General features: G+C 47.1%; 1 protein-coding gene across 2 annotated transcripts; it reads left to right on the top strand.

Moving 5' to 3' along the window:
* The first annotated feature begins 1,198 nt into the window (after positions 1–1,198).
* Positions 1,199–27,933, top strand: aatka (apoptosis-associated tyrosine kinase a). Of its 2 annotated transcripts, XM_035614760.2 has the most exons (15): positions 1,199–1,526; positions 1,753–1,867; positions 12,248–12,381; positions 15,956–16,097; positions 19,116–19,195; positions 19,680–19,798; positions 19,959–20,046; positions 20,172–20,305; positions 20,809–20,893; positions 20,998–21,119; positions 21,397–21,546; positions 22,123–25,534; positions 25,625–25,793; positions 25,874–26,077; positions 26,414–27,933. In XM_035614760.2, the coding sequence occupies exons 2-15, from the start codon at positions 1,786–1,788 to the stop codon at positions 26,440–26,442; spliced, it is 4,950 nt and encodes a 1,649-aa protein (XP_035470653.1). In that variant the 5' UTR covers positions 1,199–1,526; positions 1,753–1,785; the 3' UTR covers positions 26,443–27,933. The 2 variants fall into 2 exon arrangements, with proteins under 2 accessions (XP_035470653.1, XP_035470655.1); XM_035614762.2 differs by lacking the exons at positions 1,199–1,526; positions 1,753–1,867; positions 12,248–12,381; positions 15,956–16,097 and adding an exon at positions 18,028–18,719.
* The last annotated feature ends 40 nt before the right edge of the window (positions 27,934–27,973 follow it).

A 27,973-nucleotide genomic window follows, 5' to 3' on the forward strand; every position in this document is an offset into this window, starting at 1 on the left:
GCTAAAGACTGTCATTGTTTAATATAATTTCTGTCTGAGGTCCAACGTGTCTGCCGTTTTGTGCATTTGGAGTCACAGTTTGCACCAATCAAAAGAACAGACAATGCAGCAGAATAAATAGAGAGGAATAATAGGGAAACAGCACAACAGACGGGGCCAATATGATTCAGCTGGGCCACAATGAAAACTAAACTTCAGTATGAATCAAAAAACATTTCAGTCTGGTTGGTCTCCTTCTGCTCTGTTTCGTCCACATAAACAATTTCAACAAGAAATTTGATACACATTAATAAAGAAATGAGGTAACACAATAACATGATAAAATAAATCAAGGGGGAATATATATATATACAAACACTGAACAAAATTATAAACGAAACACTTTTGTTTTTGCCCCCATTTTTCATTAGCTGAACTCAAAGACTTTCAGACTTTTTCTATGTACACAAAAGGCTTATTTCTCTCAAATATTGTTCACAAATCTGTCTAAATCTGTGCTAGTGAGCACTTCTCCTTTGCCGAGATAATCCATCCACCTCACAGGGGTGGCATATCAAGATGCTGATTGGACAGCATGATTATTGCACAGGTGTGCCTTAGGCTGGCCACAATAAAAGGCCACTCTCAAATATGCAGTTTGCAATATATATATATATATATATATATATGCGCGTGTGTTGGTGTAAGCTGAAGCAATAGCTGAAACAGAAAAAATATAAATAGATTTTCTATTTTTCAAACATTACTTTAACCTCAATTTTATACATCTCAGTTTTTGTGTGTTTATCACATTAAACATTTGTTTTTGAACAGTGTTCATGTTTTCAGTTCCTCACCTGTCCACTAGGGGCCTAGTCAGCTGACCATCAGCTATCATAACTCGCCAGTGCCTCTCAGTCACCCGTTTGTCTGTGAGACCCTGACGGACAGTTCTGTCTGCACGTCCTCCTCGGAGGTGTTGGGGTGTCAAGCAGTGGAGGTTTGCAGGCGCATGTGTTCGCAGTGTAAAGTAAAACCATAGCTGAGATTTAACGACCCCGTCGCACCAGACGCGCGGTGGCTGGGTTCCACTAGAAATAGTTGTCAAGAGTGCGAGAGAGAGTAATGTGTCGTTTATTCTGCCTTCAAAATAAAAGGTGTAACTGAGTCTTTTCGTGGGTGCGTTTTTAATTTGAAAGTTGCAAACGGAAGTAACAGCTCTCGCTTTACGGTGGTGCAAAAAATGTCGCGCAGTCTTTCCCACCAACGCTGAAACGCCAGTGTGCACCGTTGACCGACGCATCTTTATTTCATCTTTTTTTAAACGCAAGACACCCAGGCTTCACTGTGAAGGGAGCACAAATGGGATCGGACCGACTGATCGGAGCGGTCGAGATTTGACGCTGCGCGTAATCGGTGAAAGCTTCTCACCGGCTGACCTGGCGTAGGCGCACCGGACCCGGCAGGAGACCGGGCAGGAGAACCAGCACATGTGCTAAAATGGAAACGACTGTCAACATCTGCCTCCAGACCTGCTCGAGCTGAAGGTGCAGCGGGATTTTCGTCCGGGGGGGGGCGGGGGGGGGGGGGGGGGGGGGGGGGTGCTCTCTGTGAGGTGTGATGGAATAAAATGCTGCGCATTACTGCTTCTACTGCAGGCTACCTGAATCTTACATGCACCCGAGTGGCGAATCTATTACTGCCATTATTAATTTGTATGAGTGTGTGTGTGTGTGTGTGTGTGTGTGTGTGCGCGCGCGTGCGTGTGTTTAGGCTTTTGCTGTCTTCTGCGACGCGACGAGGAGGATGGTCTTTGCCCTACATGTGATTGTCATGTCTTCGGCGTTTTTCAACCCCAGTTTTGCCTTCAGCTCTCACTTCGATACAGGTAAGGATGGAACCGGTGGAAGACTCGAATCAGGGCGTTTGTCCTTTGGCTGCAGACATTTTTATTTCATGACCAGGCTGTGTTTTCTCCCCCTTCTGTAGCCTATCTGGTGATTGATGCAAGGCCATTATCTGTGGCCTGATGCCGTAACATTGTAATACACCAGCAAGAAGCATCCTCGCCATTAACATCATCACCTCAACTACAGTCAGCTCAGAAATCCAAAGATAAGCTGCAGATACGGATGTTTTGTGCTCAGTCAGTCCTTTATAGTTTGGTGACAAGAGGGTTAAAAGTTGTGCCTGCAGTGAATCTGCATAGTCCTACATGTGCATCGCTGCAGCAGAGTGTGTGAGTGTGTATGCATGTGTGTACTGTGTGTTTGCAATGGCCAGGATGTGTGTGTGTGTGTGTGCGTGTGTGTGTGTGTGCGCGTGGTGACCGACCACAGCACTACAGAGGTGACCGACCCGCTGACAGAGGTGCACGGCTCCGCTGTTTGAGGTTGCGGTACTTTGTGACCGTTTTTGGATGCGGTGGTTCAATCATCCTCTGGGTGTCGTCGGGACGATGCCCTGGCAGAGGAGCACCCAGGTGCTGCTGCAGTGCTACGGGACCACTGAGCGGGGAGCCACGGCTGTGTGCATACAGCCTGCGTGAATGGGGCCTGGAATAGAGGCAGAGTGAATAACTGTGTGCAGAGTGTAAACAGGACCAGGAGAGTCCCTGAACTGGGCGCAGTGTGCTGAGCATACAAATGACGGGGAGCCCGGTGGCTCTCAAGTTCCAGGCTGTATCTCTCCTCCCCAGACCGCACACTCCCAGTAATCCTTCCTTTTCATAATTATTCCACCCTCCTCTCTTATCTCGTGACACTCTTTGCCTTTCTATAAGTCTCTGTTGCTCCTCAGTCGCTGACAGTGGCTTTCTTTTTTAAGTCAAAGGTTATTCACTGTAGGTGAGCCCCCCCCCCCCCGCCCCGTGTGCATTACAACAACACTGTGCAATGTGGTGAGGGATAAAAGATAATTGTGACCCTCAGGCTCAACCCCGGCACTGTATTAATGTAAATCACCATAGCAAGTAAGGGAATAGCACATTTGCTGATAAATAATGCCTTTACAGATACTAATCCGCTCTTCTTTGAGCTGTACAGTACCGCAAAGTTTAGATATTTTGGGAAACAGTTCTGAGAGCAGTGGATGCCGAACTGGCCATCTCTGGTTCTGTGCGGTGAAATATGAAACCCACCAGAGATCTTTTAATTTGAAGCAAGATAATTGTTTCCCAGCTGAATTATGGGTAAAACGCCTGCCAACTGGGGCTCTTCTGGGGCATCTCCTAATTTAATTGTCTTGGTATTCTGCCTGACAAGAGATCACAGGTTTGCAACATTTCCCCCTGAGGAATGTGCAGTGAAACGACATTTCAGGGTGGAAATTGTGTGCGGCATGTGCACACGGACGGGTGTCGCTTTAAGCATGTAGCTGGAGTAGACGATGTGGTCATAATGATCTCGATTTCTCATAAGAGCAGCACCTCACCAGTGATCCTGTTCCTTCCCCGTAATTGGACTGAGAATCAATGTTGCCTAGGTGATGGAGGGGGCGTGTGAAGAAGAACCAATCATTGTCATGGCCAGTGCTGGGGACAGAGAAATGCTAGAGTCCCTGAGAGGGGAGGGAAACTCTCAGGGAGGAACAGTCAGCTGTACAGTATGTTGCTGAATATGCTGTCCTTGAGGCGGAGGAGTAGATTCATGAAATACACATTCAAAATCATTGCTTTATGATGATTAAATGACTCAGACTGTGGTCGGTCGATAAGCAACACCACTCATCCGATGCAACACTATTCCTCCATTTTGGATTTGGCATACTTTTTAGCAAATTATTTGAACCCTGTAGTCCTGTTGTGGGTTTTTTTCTGGATTGATTTGAGATCAAAACCTCAAATTCATAAATGGTTTGATATGTAGCGCCCCCCTCAAGCCATCCTCCACATCCGCAATTCCTCCCTATGCCCCGGGGTTTGCAAGAACATATTTGTGCTCTACGTCTGCACACAAACAGTCACACATAAGCAAACACACACCCAGGCGAAGGAAAAACAACCCGTCAGTCAACAAAATGCGCGGCATGTGTGGCCTTGTGCAACCGGCACCTGGCCGTACCCCTGCTTCAGCACCACGGAGAGCTCTCCCGTCAGGGGAGGCAGCGGATCGAAGACCTGGCCGCATCCCACGAACAGAATCAACACGCGTCGCGTCACCGTCAGGGCAACAGAAGACAGACTGACCTGGACGACAGCACTGACGCACCAACAATCTCAATGTCTCTGCTGATTCCAGGAGGTGGCAGTGGCAGCCGGCGTGTCACGCAAACGCACACCACAACATTATGCATAACGCACATTCCACATGCAGGGACGCCCGCACGTGTCCTCACGTGCACCAAGACAAAACACTGCAGGCTTTGACCAAGGTGGTAGCGACGCTGAAGACGTTGACTTGCCCTCGGGGGCTCCGCCCACTGACTGGGTCAGTACGAGCCAGCCACCACTGACTCTTTGATTATTTATCTCTCCCTGTGTAACACCAAGCACTTTGGTTACATAAGTCTGCCTCTGGGGAACCATAAGAAGAATGAAGTGGATTTAAGCAGTCAAGGGGAACCATCTACGTCTCCTCCATGCGCGCTCTGTGTGATGATGTGGGGGATGTGAGTTTAGTGGTGTCACACTCGTTGCAGGCTCGTGTGTGTGTGTGTGTGTGTGTGTGTGCGTGTGTGTGTGTGCGCGCACGGTCGGCATCATGCAGTATTAATTTGTCACCAAGCTCTCTATCGGTTCGTGGTTGCCTTTCCGTAGGTTGGTGTTCAATGGTAGTGGAGGGAGATACTTAGGAAGCAATTTTGGAAGTGCAGTGGGCTGGTTTTATGGATGTTTTATGATGAGGATAAAAAGGCAGGAGTAAAAAAAAGGACATCTGTATGAGTAGGAGTATGTGCTGAACAATATGGGAGGAGTGAGGATCGCATGGTTGCCTGCATAACTCACACTAACTTGCTTTGCTCAGGTATTTTGTATATCAGTTCTCTTCGTACACACACACACACACACACACACACACACACACACACACACACACACACACACACAAATTCACACAGCCTTTGTCTGCATCATGAGACTCTGGCTGAGATGTCATCTCGAGTGCATGTTTGTGTGTCTCCGTATAGTTTGCACATGCATCTAGTTTGTGTTTATCAGCCAGAGTCCTAAACACACAAGGGCCCAAACACATTCTTCCTGGCGTTTGTGTGTGTGTGTGTGTATGTGTGTGTGTGTGTGTGTGTGTAAATCTTGTAGTGGCTGGAGAGCATATATACATTTAGCATCCATAAGTGTCCTTCAATAGGGTTTTGTCTTTCCATGGCATGTGTTTTACATTTCTCTGCCACTGTGTAATGTCTTGTCTTTGTGAGCACTGGTCACCGAATAGTCAAAATCGCACAGGCCTCCTTGGGTCCTCGTCGAAATTAAATAACTGTGTTGCTTCCTGCTGCAAAGAGGATTCTTGAATCCTCGGCCGAGCTTCCTGCTCTACTTGACTCAAGAGGATAAACATGTTTTCATTCCATTCACTCGTTTAACCGCCTGTTTGCCAATGCGACGGACAATGAGCAGCTCTCGTTTCATCCGTGAGCAAGCAGTCGCTCTGATTGCTTTTGTGCTGCGTAATATATTCACCCAGTTCAGCCGATTTACCTCCAACTCTGACCAAGCAGCGGCCAACGGAGGCTCCCAGCCGCGTCCGCAATGATCTGTGCTTAGATAAACTCTAATAATATCTCAGTTAGGCAACAGACAACTTTCATGCCCTTAGCGGTTCCAGGAGTAGAAGATAGAAACCCTGATTTCGGCTCCTATAGCGTTAACTAGTGGCAGCGTTGGCATAATGGCTAACTCACTGCCAGCAGCCGGACTACTGTCCAAAGCAGGAAACGATCGTAAAAATTCCAATTTGAACAAATAACCCTCAGTTTACTTTCCTTCCTCGCCGGCTTTCGTTCCTCCGTCAGCGGTGTTCTTTTTTTTCATTTTGCGCGGTTGAGTTGCTCTCGTCAACTCGGCTCTTCCACCCTCTGCCGTCGCCACCACTGGGGGTGGACGCTGGGAAAACGTCGCTATTCTATTCTTCTTCTCTCTTTTTTTTTTTGTTACACAATGGGTGACGCAGTTCCTTTCCTTGGTCGTAATTTCTTCGCGAATAACCGCGTCGTGGTGGCCGAGAGAGAAAAACATGGTGAAAACAAAAGGCTTGTAGGGGGCCCATATGGAGGCCGTGGTCTTTCTATCACCATTACACCATTGTGCAATCAGTTTAAACATCATAATGACAAGTGCAACACAAATGATGCAGCGTTAAATGCCACACACACACACACACACACACACACACACACACACACACACACCAGTCATTGTGCCCTTGCCCACGCTGTCAGGGGACGAACATGACAGGTCTGTAATGCTGATCCATGGTGGGTCCTCCTGGGCCCTCACTCCCAGTTAATGACAGTTATCATGGGCTCTCTCCAGGCCTGTGCGTCCCTCCGCCATCTGCACTCATTCACTAGAGAGAGCGTGACTGGAGAACGGCAGAGAGGATGTAAATGTGTGGAGGATACCGTACCCTGCCATTAATCATGTCACGCTGTTCCCTCTGCTGTCAGCCCTTCCTGAGACTGACATATCTGTGCACGTGTGTGTGTGTGTGTGTGTGTGTGTGTGTGTGTGTGTGTCTCCTCCTCCGCACTGTTCTGTGTTTATCCCTCTCTTATCTTAGTCCTATGCTCCTCAGACTCTCGCGCTTTTAATCCCAGCACTCCTCCTTTTTTTCCCCTGCTTTAACTTTATTTCTCCTTATTTTCCTCTGTTCTTTACTCATGATCTCTCCACCTCTCCATGCAGCCTGTAACAGAGGGGTTGAAGTCGGATGTTAATTCTCTTGGCAGGCCAGGCTGTGTCGGAGCACACAGCTGACTTCTCTCTAAATGCAGCCCACCGACTCCCAGTGGCTGACAAACATGAAAAAAAAAAGAAGAGGAGGATTAGCCCTGGCTTCATCCCTTGACGCAGAAACATGTTGAACAAGACTTTTAAAAACAGACGCTCAATTTACAGCTTAACGGCAAATATGAGCTCACCACTTGAGCCAGCGACAGATCCGTAAGGACCGCCCCCGTGCGTTTCAGTCACACATGCACAGAAGCAGTGCAGAATCAATATTTAGCAATCGGCTCATACACAGGCCGCCAACTTCCAGTCAATGAACCCAAACTCAGATTTTTATTCAGCCATGTTGTTTGGCTGCACCTCCTACCCATCCTATGAGTTCCGATCAAATATTGCTCGAGTTTTGAAAGTGATGATGATGTGTGTAAAGTCTTTGCAACGGGTCGTCTGCTCCGCTTCCTAAACAACCTGTAAGTGTAAAGTTAACGGAACGTACGACTTCACTGTCTCTATCTTGTTCCTTCCTGTCTGCTGTATCCTAAGCCCTTACCCACCTTTCCTCCCTTTCCACTCTTGTATGTGTGTGTGTGTGTGTATGTGTGTGTGTGTGTGTGTGTGCGTGTGTGTGTGTGTGCGTGCGTGCATGCATGTGCGAGAGAGAGAGTGCACGTGTTGTGCTGGAAACCGCTCGGTGCAGCCCAAACAGGGCAGATGGAGGCTTGTTTGCCCCTGCAGCACTGTCCTAAATGTAAACGCAGGCTCAGAGAGATTTGGGGACTCTGCTCCCGCTCCTCCTGCCATCTCTCTTTCTGAGTCTCTATCTCTTTGCCTCCTCCTCAAACTTTGAGCATCGAGGCGGAGGCGTGAGGTTAGCTAATTAGCTAAATAATGGCATAGGCTGTATGCGACTTGGTCATGTTTTGCAGGCCAGCTTACCTAAAGCGCTGTCTGCGGCCGCTGACCACAAATCAATCTTCCGGCTTTTACTCAGCACATAATAGTTGCATAATGTATTCCCTATTTGTATCCACTCTATTGAATACTAATCACAGTTAAAACTGTGTCTCGCTCTGTCTCTTTGTCCTCACCTCACTCTCTCGCAGGGCGATTTGATTGCAGTGGTGTGCAGTTTGGCACAGTTCCCGCCCTGCAGCACTGTCATCGCTCTGTCCCTCGGTCAAAAAAAACAAACACCCAAGAACTGTTGTGTGCGCATGCATGTGTGCATGTGTGCATGTGTGCATGTGTGCATGTGCGGCAACCATACCAGCAAGAACGGGAGAGACTGACGTCAGAAGAAAGAGACGGGGAGGGGGGGTTGTGTGTGTTCGAGCTCCTTCTCGTTGACTCCGTCAAAGGGGCTGCTGCTGTCAGCGGCAGCAAACAACCGCCCACAGTTCTCAGTTACCACGGAAACTCCTAAGTTATCCTATGCAGCCAAGTGCAACACCTCGACTGGGCTTTCTGTGTGGGTGCATGTTCTCGTGTGGGCTCTTGAATATGAACACATGGCTCAAGCCCTGGTAGTGATTCAAGTGTGGGAGGGATTGTCATATGCCTCTCTCTCTCTGCCTTGGATTAAATCCCCCCCCTTTTTTCCCCTCATTGCCCTGTTTGTCCCACGTCCCTCTGCTGCTGCTCGTGTCGATTTGGTACAGATTAGTTGAACGCACGATGAGCACTGTCATGTGTACCAGGTAGACACACGCTGGCGACGGCAGAGCTGATGCTCCGTTGCTTCAGCTGCACAGCAACAGAGAGCTCTACCTCAGTGGTGCATGCTTTATTTATGATCCACCATGAAAAGCTCGGCGGCTGTGCTTAACACACCACATTCTCATTTTGTCCATGCGGGATTCGCATGGATACACACTCGCAAACTCGCTGAGCATGCCTTAGCTTTCTCGCTTTCTTCCTGGGCCTCCATATCTGCACATGTCGTGTGTGTCTGGTATTTCATTAAGTGAACCTCAGACAGTAAGACAGGGTAACAGGTTTACATTTACTTGCACCGTATATGTTTGTCTTTCTATTTTAGACCTTGTTCTTGCATTGATGAGGTGAGCATCCCACTGCAGCAGTGTTGTATTTTATGGCCATTATTTAGTTGCATGTTACAAAACTTGCATTATCAGCGTAAGAGCTAATTAGTCAATTAATCGATCAGCAATCGACTGCTAAATTAATCGCCAGCTATTTTGATAATCGATTAATCGGTTTTAGTAGTTTTAATGAAAAAAAGAGAGTCAAAATTCATCTTTGGGGTTCGGAAAACGTGATCGCCATTTTTCGACCATTTTATAACATTTTATGGACCAAACAACGCATATCGAGTAATTAAAAAATAATCGACACATTAATCAGTAATGAAAATAATTGTTAGTTGCTTTTGTTCTGTGACACTGAGACCGTCAGCAGATTATTTTCTCAGCAACTGACGATGTGAAACGTGCCTCCCGCTGCTCAGCCTGGTGTTCTGTGCGGCTGTCATCTGCTATTAGGTGCCAGACGCCATTAATCCAAACCGAAAAAAGTCACAGGTTAGTTGAGTGAAACGGACCTGGAGCAGTGGCCTCATCGTTCATTCTTCTTACGCCAACAGACTTTTTTCGCCTCCCTTTCTTTGGCTCACTGATTGTCAGGCTGAGTTGTGGAGGAGGCAGGGGCGACTCCATCGCTCTCCCCTCCCGTCTGTCAGGACATGCCTCATCTTCCTCCGGTCTTTTTTAATAAAGCGGGTATGAGCCCAGCTTAACGAGCTTTATTTTCATTTCGCCGTGCGGCTGGTGAAATAATGTGTGTGCTTCTCAAATATTTATGGAGGACCCCGGGTCGCTGGCTCTCGCACAGCTCCTCAGCGAGAGGGGGGAGATGGATTCTTCAGATATTGCACTTATTTTCCTCTGGGTCACCATAGTAGACTTTCCGGTCGTGAGTGATGATGGTGTGTTATAGTTAAAACTACAATACGATGTGTGGGCAAGATGCCCATGACATGGCGATTATATAAACATAGGTTTACCAACGATTTTATGACTGTGAGGATAAACGGGAGACTGATGAAGACTGTCCAACCCTCCATTTAGTAACCCATTTTCAAACTGTTTGTTCGGACGGAGTCATGGTGGTGAAAGCCTGAGCAGAGTCGGCCAAATGCCCTTTGTTCATTCAACTTTCCCCACACGGCTGCTCACGCACTCTTGCACATCCACCTATAAACGCAGGGCTGTGGGTTCTCTCCGGGTACTCTGGCTTCCTCCCACGGCCCAAACACATGCTTTGGATTGGGGTTAGGTGGATTGGAGATTCTAAATTGACCATGGATGCAATATGCTGACAATGTCAGCTGGATACAGGGTGATTGGCAGCTTGTACCTATATTATTATTTAATTGGTGCATGGTTGCATTAGGTGTAGGTGAGCGCGCGCAGGCGACGAGCTCTCAGTCAGACCCACCCCCATTCGTACGGGAGATGGCGCTGGTCAAAATGCTATACTTGAGGCTTCAAAATGTCAGCTCACAAAACCACTTGCCACTTGGTTTTATTTCTTAGCTGCTTGACCAGAATACCACAGGGAGGGAATAAAAGCTGTGAATGTTCACATGTGAAGGAAGGAACGTAAGTGTGTCCCTTCACCGCCAACTCAGGCTCTGTGTTGTGGTATGTGGTGGATCCAGAAAGGGCACAGCTCAGTTTAGCTGGGTAATCTCCTTCTTTTCCACTTCACAGACACTTTCACTCACTCTTACGGCCGCATGCACGCACGCACGCACACACACGCACACACGCACGCACGCACGCACGCACACACACGCACACACACACACACACACACACACACACACACACAAGCTGTCACTGAGCAGTGGATGAGGCATCAATCAGCCACCACAAGTGGAAAGAGAAGGATGAGGGGTGGACGAAGTTCACTGCACTGTACAATGCCAGTCAACTAATATGTGTTGGTGGCCAGGCAGGCGAGGTTGTTACCATAGTGACGTGTTGGGGCATCAGTGCCCACACTCACACACACACACACACACACACACACACACATGCATTCATGCTGTAGTTCTTGAAAACCAGGTTTCAAGTAGGAACCTGGATGTATTGCGCCTGTCTGTCCGCATCATCCGCCAATGTGTGCGTAAGCGTGAGCACACGCTTTGTGGCCGCGACCTCGGGGTCAAGCTCTGGTTGGAGCGGTGCTGTTTGGGGTGCGGGAGCTGTCGGGTCTGGAACGGAGTGTTCCCCACTGCCAAATAAGTCAGGACTGCCAGGTCGCACGCAATGAGCAGGAAAAGTACCCACACACATGCATCACGGACCCCGAATTTTAGGGGATGAGAGATTTAAATTTCTTGGTAAAGAAATAATGATCGGTATGATTAGAATTTTGTGCATGTTGGTATTTGTCTCTTTTTTCCAGCCTCCTCCTCTGTCATGCTTTCTTTCTTTCTCACTTTCTTTCCTCCTCTCCTCTCTTTCATATGTGCTGGCAGCAAAGCTTTAAAACTGGAAATCAGATTATGTGGAGGTGCTCCAAACTGTGACATCTGGTTCTCTGGCCGGTTCCTCAGCTCTTTTCAGGCTAAAAACACAAAGTGACACGTGTGCTCCACATAAGCACACAGGGCGACGACGACTGATTGTGAATAACTTGCGCGAATTCAAAATAATTGCACACAATCACCATTATGCATGCGTATGCATTCCGTGAGAATTTCTCTGAAACACTGTGGATTAATTTGACATCTATATATTTTCACTCAAACATAACTATGCCTGATTGTGTGCTCAGCTTGAACTATATTGTGTGCATTCTTCTGGAAAGTAGTCAGTTTAATTACATGTGTTTTTGAATCATGGGCATTGCTTTGATGATGATTATGATGGGCATTGCAGTAAATTAAAAACAGATTATAGATGCACAGTTTGCATTTCCATTCATCGCGGCTGTTTGCACTCGAGCAGAATGTCACATGCGCTCTCCCGATGCTTTATTAAATCATTATCCAGATGCAGTAATTGTGTTTTAAAACTTTCAGCCTCCATGAACCGGATTGCATAACTACGGCAATTAGGCTGCAGGAGACTGCTTCCTATTCCGAGACTGTAGACATTACATTCATTTATATACAGTCTCCAGACATGACAAGGAGACAGGAGAATACTAATGATGAGTCTCGTGCTTCTTTCATCAAGCTGCCAATAAAAAGGTCACAAATCATCTGTGCGCAGGCACATCACCTCAATCTTTATTTTGTCTTCAATTTCCTGTATGACCCTTGCAGTTTGCCGTCTGATCTCCGCACGGTTCCCCCCTTTTAACACTCCCGTTATCCTCCTTTGTTCACAGATGGGGCTCCGCTGAGCGAGCTGTCATGGCCTTCATCGCTGGCGGTGGTAGCGGTCTCCTTCTCTGGCCTCTTCACCTTCGTCTTCCTCATGCTGGCCTGCCTCTGCTGCAAGAAGGGAGACGTCGGCTTCAAGGTGAGCTCAGTGCCGCCCCCTGCTGTAACGGGTGAGGGGAGCACAGTTTGATGATGTCACAGGAACCTTGCACACAGTATTGACAAATCTGGAATTCAACATCTATTTAGTGTGTCACAGTTTAAAAAACAAACAAAAAAACAACAGGCTTCTTGACACCTAAGGGACAGTTACTGTCTATTTGGTTTAATCATCATGTTTTTGTTGTAGAATTCACACTGAATTTAATTTGAAAGGGTAAAAGGAAAATGTAAGCTGCAACTAGTGAAATTTTCCATTACCAATTGATCTGTAGATTGGTTCCATGATTCATTGTTTAGTTTAGGAAATGTTAGAAAAACTAGCCTTCTAGTGTTTCTTAAAGCCTGTCTTTACATGTACAAAATCCCAAAACACACGCGTTTGGGAAGCTGGAACGAGCAAATGTTTGGCATTTTTGGTCAAAAGAATTTACTAAAACAATACTTCAGAATCCATCAGATCAATTCATTGACTAATGCAGAGCTGAACCTCAAGGATTGCCAGGAGATGTCAGGATTGTGAAATTAAATTTTGCTGAGAAAAGTTGCCTCATTGTGTGCAAGTGATGAAATGAGATATCCCTGTCCCACTGCAGGCTGGCACACATTGTCTCCGTGTTGCCTTCAGCTGCCGGCATGACTCAGCCCTGCTGTGTCAAACATCAGCGCTGAAGTGAGCGGCTGGTGAGGGGCTAACGGAGACTGACAGAGGCAGGGGGCATACGGAGAGGGAGAGAGGAGGGGAGGAACTCTGGAAGCCCCTTGTCGTTGCAGGCTGCCCATATTACGGCACCAGCAGGGAAACACATTACAGACCAGTTGGGTCACGCATTTGAGAGAGAATGGATAAATCACTGCCCCGCCGCCTGAGCAGCGGCAGTCTTCTGTTAAGATCCCTTTTTCAAATCATTAGGCAATTTGTTTGGAGAGAATGAAAAAGCATGTTTGGCTTTTTGTTGTTCATTAGAACAGATGCAGAAGGCAGAGGAGAGTGCGTGGTAGAGAATGAGAGAGGGGAAAGCAGTGCATCGTGATTCTTGTTTGGGTTAGTGGTGAGAGTCGGGTCTGTGCTCCAGCGTTTATAATGAACACTGAGAACAGCCTGTGGTAGGTAGACGCTGCAGGGATAACAGTGGAGCTAATGAGCACAGCATAGACGGGCGTCATTTGCAAATTCAGGACTTTTTCTTGGGGTGCGTGCATGTGTGCGCGTATGTTGTATGTTGGTCCCAACCCAGATCCCCTTTTCCGTTATTATTCAAAAGTGTATATTAACCACCAGCAGGAACTGGGGGCAGCACGGTGGTGCAGTTACCCCACAGCAAGAAGGTCCTGGGTTGGAAACTTGACGGCCGGCTGGGGACGTTCGGTGTGAGGAGTTTGCATGTTCTCCCTGCGTTTGCGTCCCACAGTCCAAAGGCACGCAGGTCGATTGGAGAGGCTCTTGATTGCCCGTAGATGTGAATGTGAGCATGAATGGCGAGTTTGCCTTTGTATGTTGGCCCCTGCGAAATGTCAGTTGGAACTGGCCTCTGCTCCCCCGTGACCCTCAAAGGATAAGCTGTATAGATAATGGATGGATGGACGGTGCAAGTTAAAATCTATGTCTGCCTGCATATTGCCTTGGTATATTTTTTCTTGTTGAAATACATATAGGAAAAGTGCGAGTATAATTTTTACAGAAATCAATTTTAACACTGCCGTTTCACTAGGACACTCGAAAAATCAATAGGCAAGGTCAGTGGGCGGATGTGTCCTCAGGTGTCATTAGCTCACCGCCGTCTTCAACTCTTAATGTTATTCATAAGGTGAAAGGCGTTTTTGTTTTTCATTAAATCACTCAAAGTTGGGCTTTATAAGTGACAATGTGAACAGTGAAGGTGGTGGAAGGTAATGAAAGGATCAAGCATCTCGTAAATGAAAAAAATACTCAGGTAATATAGACTGTAACCTTAGCTAATACAATATTATCTTACTGTCTCGATATCTTCTCATAGTTCATTGCAGACGAGCTGGTTAATGCCCTTTTAAGCTTTAAGCTTTAAGTGATCAAATCTTCATCCTGCTCTCATGGTTTGGCAGGAAAACGTCGCAGGATGGTTGAATGGTTCCCTCTCTCCATCTCCCAGTTCACCTGTAAGGTGTGCACTCGTGTGGGACTGCAAAAATTGCACTGCTGCGCCATCCCAACAACAACAACAACAACAAATCTTCATAATTCCTCTCCATCGCGCTCCTCTTACTGGAGCGTGCAGGCTGGATATTAAGTGCTTTCTAAACTGAAGGCTCTCTGGGGAGCCACGCAACGCTGACTCACAGCCAGGTGCTGGCTCTCACACTTAGCTCTGAGGAGAGTGGCAGATGGTTTGTCCTGAATGAGAAACACACGTACACACACACACACACACACACACACACACACACACACACACACACACACACACACACACACACACACACATTCCCATGTATACACACTGGACACATGTAAATACACACACATGCAGAACCATTCAAATGCTTCATATTAATCACCCACTCGCTTGCTCTTCCCCATTCAAATTTCCTCATGTTTTCTCTGCACTCTCTTCTTTTTCCTCCCTCTGTGGTTGCTGCATGTGGGAGATGGGCTTTTTTTTATGTGGGTAACACTTAATTAGCCGGGGAATGAATGATTGAATGAATGAACAGAGCACTAGTGCCAGCCTGGTTTCCAACATGGCCGCCGTCGTAGAAACTGCCAACAAGATTGACATGTCATGGGATACGCCCAGGGCAGCATCATGCTCCCACTTAAAGTCCTGATACAGTATATTCTATGGGAAAAGAAAGAGATTTTCCATATGCATGAACTTAAATAGACACGAAAAAGGTAATAATTGTAACCACAGTGTTTCAGTTACAGTAATAAGTCTGTGAACCCCCGGGTTAATGAGGTCGGGCTTGTTAGATTCACTTCGCCGTGTTGGCGTCGAATGTAGGCGATTTCAATTTGCTTTGTATAACATCCCATTCATGAAAAATTATTTATTCAAATGTTCTGATAACATTATTTAAAAAAAAATTGAAGTAAGTAAAGTAAGTACAAATTAAATTAAAACCAAAACTTGAATGTCATGTGCTTTTTATTTTACCTAGAGCATTTCCCCATACTAGGCCATAGTTTAATTTCACCCAATTTCCTGCGTGGTTTTAATAAAGTATATCTGATTTTGATTTAAGTGTTTAAGTGTTTTTTTCCACAATAAGAGCATTGGTCTGTACTGAATATGTACTGGTACTGCATAGGAGGAGGAAATAAAAGACACGACAAGAGAAAGAAGAGCTTTGTGTATACAGTAGTACATCAGAATGACTAGTGTGTTCCCCTACAGCTTCTTTGCATTGGCCCACACAATACACCCCACAACGCACATGACTTGTTGTATACGGCTGGGTGGGCGTGCCTCGGTGCGTCTCAATGCCCTCACAGCTGAACCATTGTCTCCCACTGTCTCAGCGGGAAGGATGGTCGAGAGGGGATGACTAATCTCGGCTTGTGTCTTTTGCACCAGGAGTTTGACAACACTGAGGGAGAGGAGTACCAGGCGGATCTCTCCGCCCTGGCCTCGCCTTCCTCCCAGAACGGCCCAGAGGTCTACATCCTTCCCCTCACTGAGGTCTCCCTGCCTGTGTCCAAGCAGCCGGGCAGATCCAGTAAGACGCCACACAACACTGTCAACACGTAACACCTCAAAGTTACATTTTGCTTGGACTGTCATTGCCCTTATTAAACCTCCTTTCCTAACCTACAGTACTCCCTGGCTTCCTCATGTTTAGATTTTTCTCTCTTTTCTGTCATGTGTACATTGCAGTACAGACAACAGTCCATTGTGTAATGCATTTAGGAATCAACCTACTGTCGCGTTGCGTATTATATCTATAAACTGCAGCCCACTGGAGAGGATGGAATCTGACCTAACCCTACTGTACATTATGTCTGGAGCTCTGTGTGTTTAATCAAATCCAACAGGACATGTGTTCCTATTTTCACATGATTCTCACATCATCACAATCCAGCATTAGAATTTCACTACACATCTATAGCATGTTGGATTATGAGTGTGTTTTGTTTTTTTGATTCCATAGCCACGATCCTTCCTTGCAACCTCCCCTGCTGATTTTTTTCCCTCTTGAGGTCATTGTGCTTCACATCCCGCCTGTTGAAATGTGAACGGGTGTGTGTGTGTGTGTGTGTGTGTGTGTGTGTGTGTGTGTGTTCAGTTACCAGATCCTGGGTGCTCAAAGTGCCTCTCCCTGCATGAGTCACTGGCTGTATGTATGTGCTGCACTGTGCTCAGCCAGAAGGGAGGCGAGTTGGGGCTCAGCCTCCCACAATGTGAGTTCCAGTAATAATTGGACAAGGCAGCCTCGGGCTCACGGCCAATCGCCGCCCTCCACTCAGTCCTCCACAGATACCTCTGCGTGATTGGCCCAGGTGTTGCAGGGCGAGGAATGGATACATGGCGAATAAAGAAAAGGCTTTTACTGAGTCAGTGGGAAATTACTCATTCTTCCTTTCTTATGTAATAATATATTAGCCAATTGACATGTACTGTATGTGCATATTGTGCACACTTACTGTAGGTGTTGTGTGAGTGTATAATTTTTGCAGCCTTTCAATTTGGTTTGCTAATATATGACAAATTAGCAATATAAGTATTGCATCAATAAAGACAGGTCAAGGAATGAAAGGGCTCTTCAGTACATATTAACATCATGCACGTCATAAACCATCCACCCCCATGCTAACGAACAAAGCAAAGAGACTAGTAATTGCATGTTGAGCAAAATCATCAGTTGTATAGTTGATACTCAAACCATGAATGGTGTATGAGCCAAGCATCACTCACACTGGCGTATGAACATGCAGCACAATATTTGCCGTTGATCTGAGAGTCCTGTTTCTCACTTGTTGCTCTAATCTTTTATTCAAGAGGTTGTGTAAAGCTTTCGAACGCACAACAGAGGCTCCATGCATCAAAGTGAGCGCGTAAAGCGATTGCGTGTGTGTGTGTGTATCCCATGTGCGTGTATGGGCCCATAGATACTGCGGCCCTACTGAACCCTACCACCTTCTCTGGGAATGCCGTGAGTAGGACGGGAATGCACATTCCACACTGGGAATAATACAGCGTCTTCATTTCTGTCTGTCTCTCTCTCCTAATCAGGGAGAGGTGGTGGAGGCTCATGGGCTGTGTGTCTGACTGTTATCACCGTGACAGCGTTCCAGTGGAGAATGGGCCTTGTGTGTGTGTGTCTGCTTAAAAATGTGTGTGTGCTTGGTTCACTGGTACCAGGAGATGCAGAATGAGCGTTTGAGTGAGCGAGCCAGACAATGGCCCCGATTTAGGCCAACTGGGCGGTGGGTGAGCATGGGTCCGGGGCTGAAGCGTCCGTGGAACGCACCAGCGGAGGACTGGCATTATGGGCAGAATACAGTGAGGGGTCTGTGACAGAATGGGGAGAGACAGGGGAAGGGTGGTGGCATGCACCAGGACCTAAGAGCGGGGAGGGGAGGCTCTAGATAGGGGGGGTGAGGGTGTATGACAGAGGTCTTTTCTGCGGCTGACAGAGCCGTGTTTGTGTCCTGTTTGGCTGAGGAATGCTGCTGTCCCGGGTGACAGGGGAGCATTATGTGGGCCTTATGTCACTACTGGGTGTCTTGGGGCTGCACACAGAGCTGGCGCGTCAGACAGCACACCAGCAACATGCGTGACGGTCACGTCAGGTGCGATACATGACCAGAAAAATCTCAGCGCTCGGGGCAGAGATCCTCCTCGGAGCTCCCGCGTCGACCCACCGGCAGATTTGGTCCGCCGACTCGAAGCTGTGATACTTTCCTGTAGATTTATATATACAGTGTGTGTGTATAGGAACCGAGGATTTCAGTGTTTGCCTGACAGCTGGCGAGCTCGAGACGAGGACATTATGTGTGTTTGTGTGTCCCAGTTGGAAGATGAGCTCGGCGTTGTTGGGGAGAGGCAGCGTGGCGAGCTTGTTCAGCTGTGCGAGGGCTCGGGGGTTAAATCCCGCCGAGGTTCTCTCACACACACACTGCGACCGTGGGCTCTCTCTCACATATACACAATGAGGCTAAGGCGCCCGGGGTTCGGGCCGGGGGCCACGGGCTCTCGGTTCTCACACTCTGGAGCAGCACTACATCCCTGCCGGGGACTCGGACTTGGTCCCTGTCACGGTGCTCAGAGTGGCTGGCCGCTCCACTGCTCCATCGTCTCCATCATCATCTCCATTTTTGAAACATGAGGATTCATGGAGGTATTTGATTTTGTGCACCTAAGTCTAATGTGCAGAATAGTGCTGTGTCTGTAGTGAATTGTGTTTGGTGGCTGCAATTGTTTTTTGAACAGAAAGTATTCTTTAAAGTTGCTGGGAACTAACAAGTTTGAGTTTATTTTCCTCCAAGCAATCTCTCCTCTTCAGCTGATGCAACTTTTTATTTAAGGAAAATGTTTGCCTGAGGGGGGTTCTACTTTTTCTTCTCCTATCTGTCTTTGCAATAATTTTCTATTCTATATTCTCAACTTTCTAATATTTTATTTATTCATTTTTCTCACAACTGTTTATTTTCAAAAAGGTTTTTTGTTATTTTCATCACATTCAGCCCCCCCGGTTTAAAAGTAATGTAACATCTTTCTTAATGTTCATTTCCAGTCCAGCTGCTGAAATCCTCAGACCTTGGCCGCCATAGTCTCCTGTATCTAAAGGAGATTGGACATGGCTGGTTTGGAAAGGTAAGACGTGCAATTTTTGCTCTTTTTAAAACACACACACACACACACACACACACACACACACACACACACACACACAGTATTTGGGTGAGAAACAGGTCCTTTGTGCTCATCATCACTGGCTTTGATTGTTCATCAGCTGCATCTGTCCTCATTGCGCATAAGTATTCTGATGTTCTTTCTACTCTGTGTGGAATGTGAGGGTAATGTGATGATGATGATCTCAGTCCAGCGAGGCTAATCTTTGGCACTTGTGTATGCGTGTCGATTCCATGGGAGAGCAGTTGAAATTCACAGTCACAGTGAATTCTTTATAATTTTACCGTACAGTGCATGCTGCCGTGATGCTCCGTACATGCATAGTTCCCATTCTGGTGTTTCTGCGGCGTTTTCTTTACTTTCCAACTGCACATTGCTGCTGTTCGTGGTCAATTCCAGGCCACGTTCCAAGACTTTGAGGTCAAGTTTGGTTCATTCTTATCAGGTTCTGCTGGGCGAGGTCAATGCGGGTCTCAGCACTACGCAGGTTGTGGTGAAGGAGCTGAAGGCCAGTTCCAGTGTCCAGGACCAGATGCAGTTCCTGGAGGAGGTGCAGCCATACCGGTAAGTTCACAGACACATCAGAGATCGCACATCACAGCCCCGGCTGCAGCCCATGATTAGCACCACATGGAAATTAAACTAATTGGATAAATAATCAATTTTGACTTTGTATATACAGCGTTTTGCATTCATGTGACTTAGATCCTGTTTCTTCTACCAGAACCCTCCAGCACCCTGCCCTCCTGCAGTGTCTGGCACAGTGCTCAGAGGTTACTCCTTATCTGCTGGTCATGGAGTTTTGCCCCCTGGTTGGTCACAATTTAATCATTAAAACTGTGTTTTTTTCAGTCCTTCACACACTCCTTCCATTCTTGGCATAGTGTTGCATCGCTGTATTCATAAGCTCACACATGCTTTTCCTTTCTCCTCTCAGGGCGATCTGAAGAGTTACCTCCGCAGTTGTCGGGTTGCTGATTTGGAGACTCCCGACCCTCTTATCCTCCAGCGAATGGCTTGTGACATTGCCTCGGGGCTTGTGCACCTGCACAAATACAACTTCATACACAGGTACAGTATTTGAGTCCAGCTGTGTTTACCTCCGTCAACCTGAATATTGATGCCCTTGAGAGGAAGAGAATCCACCCAAATGGTCTGTCTGCCCTCTGCTGGTCTCTCCCTGTAACAACATCCTGGTGCTGCCTGAGTAGTTGTCACAAAACTCCAGCATCAGTGATTTTGTTGCCGGGGGTGAGCCCCTCTCGCTCTCTGTCTCAGCCTCTCATGTGGTGGCTGCCATAGCAACCAGTCAGTGGCTGGCAAGCTCAAAAGCTCCATGTTTGTGGAGGAGGTGAGATTAAAGAAAGTGGTTTAAATTCATTACATGGTCAATACTAGAAAGTACTTTCCACTACATAACGTTCTGACTGACGAGGGTCTAACAAAAACTAGAAAGCTCAATCGCCACTTTAACCGAAAGCATTTCAAAGGGTAGCATGAAGTGGGGGTATGTTTATTCACAAAAGATGCATTGTTTTAGAAGAATTAATCACAGGCTGTCTTTCCACCGACAGTGACTTGGCCTTGCGAAACTGCCTGCTAACTTCAGAAATGTCAGTTAAGATCGGGGACTATGGGCTCTCTCACAGCCGATACAAGGTCAGACTGACTTTCGATCATGTCAGCATCTTGTCGACATTTTCACCGCATCACCCTATTAGTACCCAACGCTTTTTTTTCCTTGTGTTATTTTTGTCCTGCAGGACGACTACCACGTGACACAAGACCAGATTTGGGTGGCCCTGCGCTGGATTGCACCGGAGCTCATAGACGAGGTCCACGGAAACCTGCTGGTGGTTGACCAAACCAAAAGCAGCAACATATGGTGAGATATTCAAAGACAAACAGGAAATATCATGGCAGGGCAATTGATAAGATCACCGTACCAACATTACCTTCATTCAAATACTGTACTTCCTTAGCTCTTTTCATATTGCCAGGATGTTATTTAAGATGCTCAATCTTTTGAATATTTCTTTATTTTCTTTTTCTATTTTTGTGAGGGTTTTACGTATGTAAAACTCCACACCACACTTATAGCAACCTGAATGAGTTCACTTGTCATTTATGAAACACTTTAAGGATTTCTTCTGCTGCCGCAGGTCGCTGGGGGTGACTGTGTGGGAGCTGTTTGAGCTGGGAAACCAGCCGTACAGACACTACTCTGACAGACAGGTGCTGACATACGCCGTGAAGGAACAGCAGCTCAAACTGCCTAAACCCCATCTGCAGTTCCCAATGGCTGAGCGCTGGTGAGACATAGTTGCTTTGTGCTGTGTTATATGTCTTTAAGAGACCTTCGATGTACAACTGACAACATTCATTTTCTAACTAGTCACCGTGTCCAGTTTTTAAAGGTGTTTTCTGGTAATCGTGGTGCAGTCCACTTCATTGCAGCAGTATTTCTCTCTGCTTGCAAGAGCAGATGATCAATACTCTCCCTATTCCTTATGATGCCGCTGGCATCTACCGGAGTTGAACCACCTCATTCATATTGACCGGGGAAGCCAGCCAAATGCTTTTTAATGATCTATTTTTCAAAATTGTTTGCCACTTAATTGAATGTAGTTGGTACCAACGCTGGAGAGGCGTTAACATATTCTGCACTTCCTTCATGCACTCTTTATTTTCCTGGCTAGTGCCATAAACAAGTGTTGTAGGTGTAGTTGGAAAGAATTGACTGCAGAAAAGTTCATTCATATTACTTTGTTCTTCTGGAAATAGTCCTTTGAAAAAAGAGTACCTCTCAGTGTGTTCATATGCGAACAACTTTGTCCTCTAATCTTTCTTGCCTTTTTTTTTCCTTTCTCTCCCTCTTTTCTGTTCAGGTATGAGGTGATGCAGTTCTGCTGGCTGCAGCCCGAGCTGAGGCCCAGCAGCGAGGAAGTGCACCTTCTCGTCACATACCTGTGCGCCAAAGGCTCCAGTGAAGCCGAAGAGGACTTTGAACAACGCTGGAACGCCTTGAGACCCAACTTGCTTGGCAGTACCTCGCACACAGCTCCATCCACAGCCCTAGTCCTGACCCCTACACCTGCACCGGCTGATGTCTCTGACACAGACCAAACTCAGGCAGTGGAGCTGGCCTCCTCTGCATCGTCCTCCTTCCCCCTCCTGGAACACTTTTCTGACAGCTTCCACTCAGAGACCGGGGACGACCTGCTGACGGTCACAGAGACTAGCCACGGCCTCAACTTTGAGTACAAGTGGGAACAGGCTCGAGCTGAGCAGCCGTACTGCTCCTCCTCCACCAGCGGGCCTCTGGGCCAGGGGAACCCGTATTACCAGGATATTTACTATTCGAGCAAAGGAAGTACCTCGGAGGGCTGCAAGACAGACAGCCTGACCTCGAGTGTGTCCCTGTCCTATTATGAACCCGAACACCCAGGTGTAGTTCCGGTGCTGAGTGCCCACAGCCCCTCAGTAAGCAGCGAGTACTACATACGCATAGAGGAACCAGTAGAATGTAATATTAACCTGGATGACAGCATTGTGGACTACAGCCCAGGACCGGAGCTCGGTAACAGCAGGTTGTCCCCCGAGAGTCGGATTGGTTCGTCCATGGCACAGCCCCGTGCTTACTGGTCAACTGCAGACAACACCGCGCTTTCTAACTATGACTCTGATTCAAGCCCCACCGTTCAACTAAACATAGATCCGCTGCTGAGACAAGCACCCGGCACGAGCCCTGTAAAGGTAGGCCACTCCCACAACTGCTTCTCATCCAATCAGGACGGCACAATATATTGTGAACAGCCTTCAGGATACAAAGCGCGCCCCCAACCCTGTGTGTCTGAACTGGATTCATCAGCAGAGTCCCAATCGAACCATGTCCATCCAGCGGGGCGGTTAGAAAACTCGCGCAGTTTGTCACAAGCAGTGAGCAGCCCCAGCTTGGGCTTCTGCGATCCCTACCTTGAAGCAAGCACGGGTCGTGCCACAGTGAATGAAAACTGTCATAATATAATGGATCCCCTCAGAAAGACACTACCCATTGTTAACCACATCAGTATCGATATAGGGACAGACGACGGCCTGCTGGTGGGCCAGCGGAGAGGTGAAGACATTGAGGATGACCTTTTCTCAGAGGGCGATGCCACCAACTGGACCTCGAACCATTCAGCAAACAATAATAGCCTGAGCTTTGAAAGCAGACAGACAGGCAGTGGGCATGACAGTTATCTGGACCTTCACTACGTTGGCCATTCTGAGACAACAGAGTCGTGGTCTTTAACCAAGGCCACCAACAGAACCTTCCACAGCTCCACGTCTGCTGGCACTCTGGAGGCAGAAGGAGGAGACACCGTTTGTAATGCTGCTAGAAAGCCCAATGAATTGGATTCATACGTTAACTTATGTCACAAAGAAAGAGAGGGAGCTGCCACACAATTGGAGAGTGCAGAAAATGTAAGAAATATTGATTCTCATACCAGCGCAAATACTTATTCCAGAGGTGCAAACGGTGGTAAAGTGGAGGGAAAATATGAAAAGCAAATGCTCCTTAATGGAGAGAGACTGTACTCTGAGCCTAAGATGATACCTGAGTCAAGTTATGTGAAGTCCCCTTCCTCTTTCAAAGAACCTCAGGCTGGTCAAGCAGGACCCTTGTCAGACAAACACAGAGGTCACTTCTGGGACGGGGGTTCGTCGGGAATACCTGTTGGTCTTGGAGACAAGAGGCTAAACTGTCCAGAGACATTGGAAAGTAGCAGAGCACTGGATGGTAAAGTGAGGGTAAGAGGATCCAGCATTGGCCTGATTGAGATCGGTGACTACAGTGAGGATGAGGATGATGACATAACAGATATCACGTCGTGTATCTTTGCCGACTTCAATCTAGATTACGTTGAGGTGGAGGAGGAAGAGCTAAGCCCATTGAAGAATCCGGAGGGAACTCCCGACTCCGTAGACACCCTCAATCTGTCCTCATCGATGGCAAGCCCCTGCGATCAGGCCTTCAGCCCTGACCCCTTCAACACCCCCATCTTGCCCAAATCCCTGGACAGTGGCTATGACACAGAGAACAACGAATCTCCAGAATTTCTCTTCAAAGAGCTTGGAGATCCGCGGGTTGGCGAGAGGAGCCCCAGGCTGGGCGGAGAGCCTGAACTTATTCTGCAGGTGGGTTTAGGTCAGGGTGTCTGCACCTCCACCGGCACCTCGGAGCTTCAGCTAAAGGGCCTGACTGATAAGAACCCGTACAGGGACTCGGCCTATTTCTCTGACTATGATGCTGAAAATGAGAGGAGCCCTCAAGAGGAAGGTTGTAAGTTCTTTGCAGGTCCTACCTACCATGACTTCCATGCTAAGAAATTGAGCTCTGTTAGAGATGACGAACCTACCAAAAGGCAATTCAATAACGAGGAACATTTAACAAATCTGAGACACATAAAAAGTTGCGTTGTGGTGAAACTCTCAGAGGCTGAATCTAGATTATCCCATCCCCTTCCCACTCCTGGTGTGTCCATGCTATCACCGTTCCCGCCGCAGATGGGCGGCTGCCTGACCAAAGAGTCGGCCCCTGCAGGCAATGAACTCGGACTGGAGACGGAGCACTCGGGAGAGGAGCCCTCCTCCGAGCTCAGCTCCTCCATTGTGTCCGAAGCGTCTTCCACTGTCCAGGAGGCCTCGGCTAACCACCAGGAAGGGAGCAGGAGAGCAGAAGATTGCTCCCCTTACCAGTCTCTGAATTTGGACTCCACCTTGACTGATTGCGGAGATGACACCCTCAAGGAAAATGAAAATGGCGATGGATCCACAGAGGAGGAGGAGCTGCCCGAATTCAATCATGTCAAAGAGGAAACGGAGGACAGAAGGACGGGTGTGAGAATAAATGAAGAAGATTTTGAGGACATCGATGCAGAGGAGTGCGACTCACAGGACAGTTTGTGTGAAGAATCCAACGGCCCCGTTGACCTGTCGACCTCCTCGTCGTTGCTGGAGCTGTGCGGAGAAGAGGTCAGAGCACCACTGGAGGAGGCGGAGGATGAGGATGACTCTGACGACAGTGAGTCAGATGAAGAGCTGAGGACCTACAACATCCAGGATGAAGACAGCGAGGAGAGCGAGGAGGATTTCAGCACCGTGCCAGTGGTGGTGAGCGACTGCAGCAGGGCTAGACACCTCCGCAGCCTCTTGAAGATGCCCACCCTGCTCACTCAGTCCTTCTGTGACGAGTTAGAAAGGAAGAAGAAAGCGGTGTCCTTCTTCGACGACGTCACGGTGTTCCTCTTTGACCAGGTATTGCACGTGACTAGTCGTGCAGTGGTTATTGTATTGTTTGATTATTTCAGAGTATGTGAGGAATGTTTATGTTTTCACGACTTCCAGGAGAGTCCCACGGGAGAGCTGGCTGACTTCACCTTCTCCACGGGAACAGAGGAATCTTCAGAGGCCAAAACCTCTGACCCCCAGACACAACCTGACCCTGAACTTGAAGCTCAAGTCTGTGAAACATTGTGTGTTTCTGAAGAAACGGATGGGAACAACTCAGATAAGGGTGAGTTTGCCAGGGACACAACACTACACAGAGTAACCCTATATATGATCCATACCTGATTGTCAGATGTGTATTTTCAGATGGGGGTTACGAATGGACAGATGACCTTTCATTTGAGGCCCGCCCGTCTTCACCCGACACCATCCCCGAGCCCCAGTCCTCACCCACATCCACCTCCAACAGTCCTGCGGCTCCGAAACCTGCAGCTGTTGCACTCAACCGTTTTATGGTCTCGAGATTCTCTATCACACATGTCTCCGACTCCCACATAGGCTCAGAAACAGGTCTGTACTAACACTTCCATGCAGCTGTACTATATAAATTAATTTGAACGCTAAAGGTCTCAAATTGACAAAGTTGGGGGTAAATCCTTTCTTAAATAGCAAGCAACCCTCTACAGGTTTGAAATGTAGCTGGTAGAAGTTGCAATGCACAATTATGAAGTGCATTGTATATTTTTATGAATATTTGAGTGACGGCAAAATACTGGGCCCTTGAGTTGGTGAGTAGAGGAGTGAGTAAGTGGGAACAAAACGATTATATCCTTACCACTTTAATCTGTTTGGTTAGTCTCTATTGTAAATCAACAACACTTGTTTCCAATCGATTATTTCCAACAGGGGACGGTGAAGATAGTCCAAAAGACTGAGCGCCCCAAGGCCTGATGAGCTCCGAGTCGCCCTCAACACAGAAAAGCAGCATTATTATATCCAGATGTTTTACAGAGTTTTATTTTTATTGACGTTCGTGGGCATCTGACTGTGGTGACCCCTTCCTGCGACAGTGGCCACATACTGTAGTGAAACATTGTTGATAATTTATCTTTTTTTCTTTATTTTAATTGTGATGAAAGAAGAGCTAGCTGCTGGTATGGCAACCAGGAAAATGGGAACACAATCTGATTATATTGATTGCAGGAAAAAAAACATCAAGTAAAGTTCATGACAATAGCTTGTGCTCAATGCGGCATCGGTCTGTGTTGGTCACCTTACAGGTCATTTGATTTGTGAATTTATAAAAAAGAAAATAAATAAAAGGTGGAGAAAAAAAAAAAGTAATGACACGACAGGCTTCCTAGCTGCTCCTCTCATTGGCTGCCTCGGTCTATCCGCTTAACATTAATCTGGCATTTTTAAAGACTGTTACCACTTTCATAGCTGGAGCCAGAAAACAATGCTTCATGATTGCTGCAATCAATGCTGTTCCAAACACACAATCTGACTCAGTCGGGGGTGGTGATGACAGTGTTTGAAGATGGAGGCGCTGAAACTTAATTTGTCCAGGTCACATCTAAAGCATACTAATGGTGGATACAGCCTATTATTGCAGGAAGTCAAGGTGTGATTGCCACTCACTCTATAATGACGTACAGTATATGGTTTAGTCCAAAGTCACCATATTCGTCTGAAGCACTTTGTTTAAGCCCTGATGGGTCTGTTGCTCAGCATCTCCCCCCACCCTGGAATGAAATATCTAATTGTTTGAGATTCCCCCGTTTGTGTCCACAGTGCCAGCTGCAGGTTCACTTTGCTTTGTGGCAAATTAGCTTTGTTTAGCATTTCATCAGCAATAGTATGACACCAAAAAAGGGGACGGGATTCAATTCAGCGGTGTCGTGTCAACGTGCCAGTCACAAATGTTGAATGTCATCTTTGTGCATTTTGTTTCAACATTGCTGTCTATACATAATGTATTCTATTACAGTTGTGCTGAATGCCTGGGACTGAGGTGTCCAGAAAAAAAAAATAGATAATAAAAGACATTCAAAATAAGACATATCTCACATATTGTCTGAATGTTATATCAACATGTAGCAGGTAGCTTGACTTGAATTACTACTGCTGTATGGACAGCTCCTCCTCCCTCTCCATCCTGCTGTAGCTCAAAGTGCCAATCCTGTTTCTCCTCACCTTGCAGGGCGAGAGAGCATGGCTAGCCTTTGAAAAGATGCAATCAAGGGTGGCAGTCTCTCAAATTTGCCAAAGAGATATTTCAAAGCCCATTGGCGATGAAGTGGCAGACACGCTTTGGAGAAGGTGAGGTGGGTTGTTCTATGCACCAGTAGTAACATCATCGCTGTTTCCATTTCTCCCTCACTTACGGCTATTGTACTATCCCAAATAAATCCAAATACTTTTTCCCCTCTTGTGTCTGTGATATATTTATCATAAAGGTTGTCA

This window comes from Scophthalmus maximus, chromosome 17, assembly GCF_022379125.1.
Source record: "Scophthalmus maximus strain ysfricsl-2021 chromosome 17, ASM2237912v1, whole genome shotgun sequence".
Lineage (NCBI taxonomy): Eukaryota > Metazoa > Chordata > Actinopteri > Pleuronectiformes > Scophthalmidae > Scophthalmus > Scophthalmus maximus.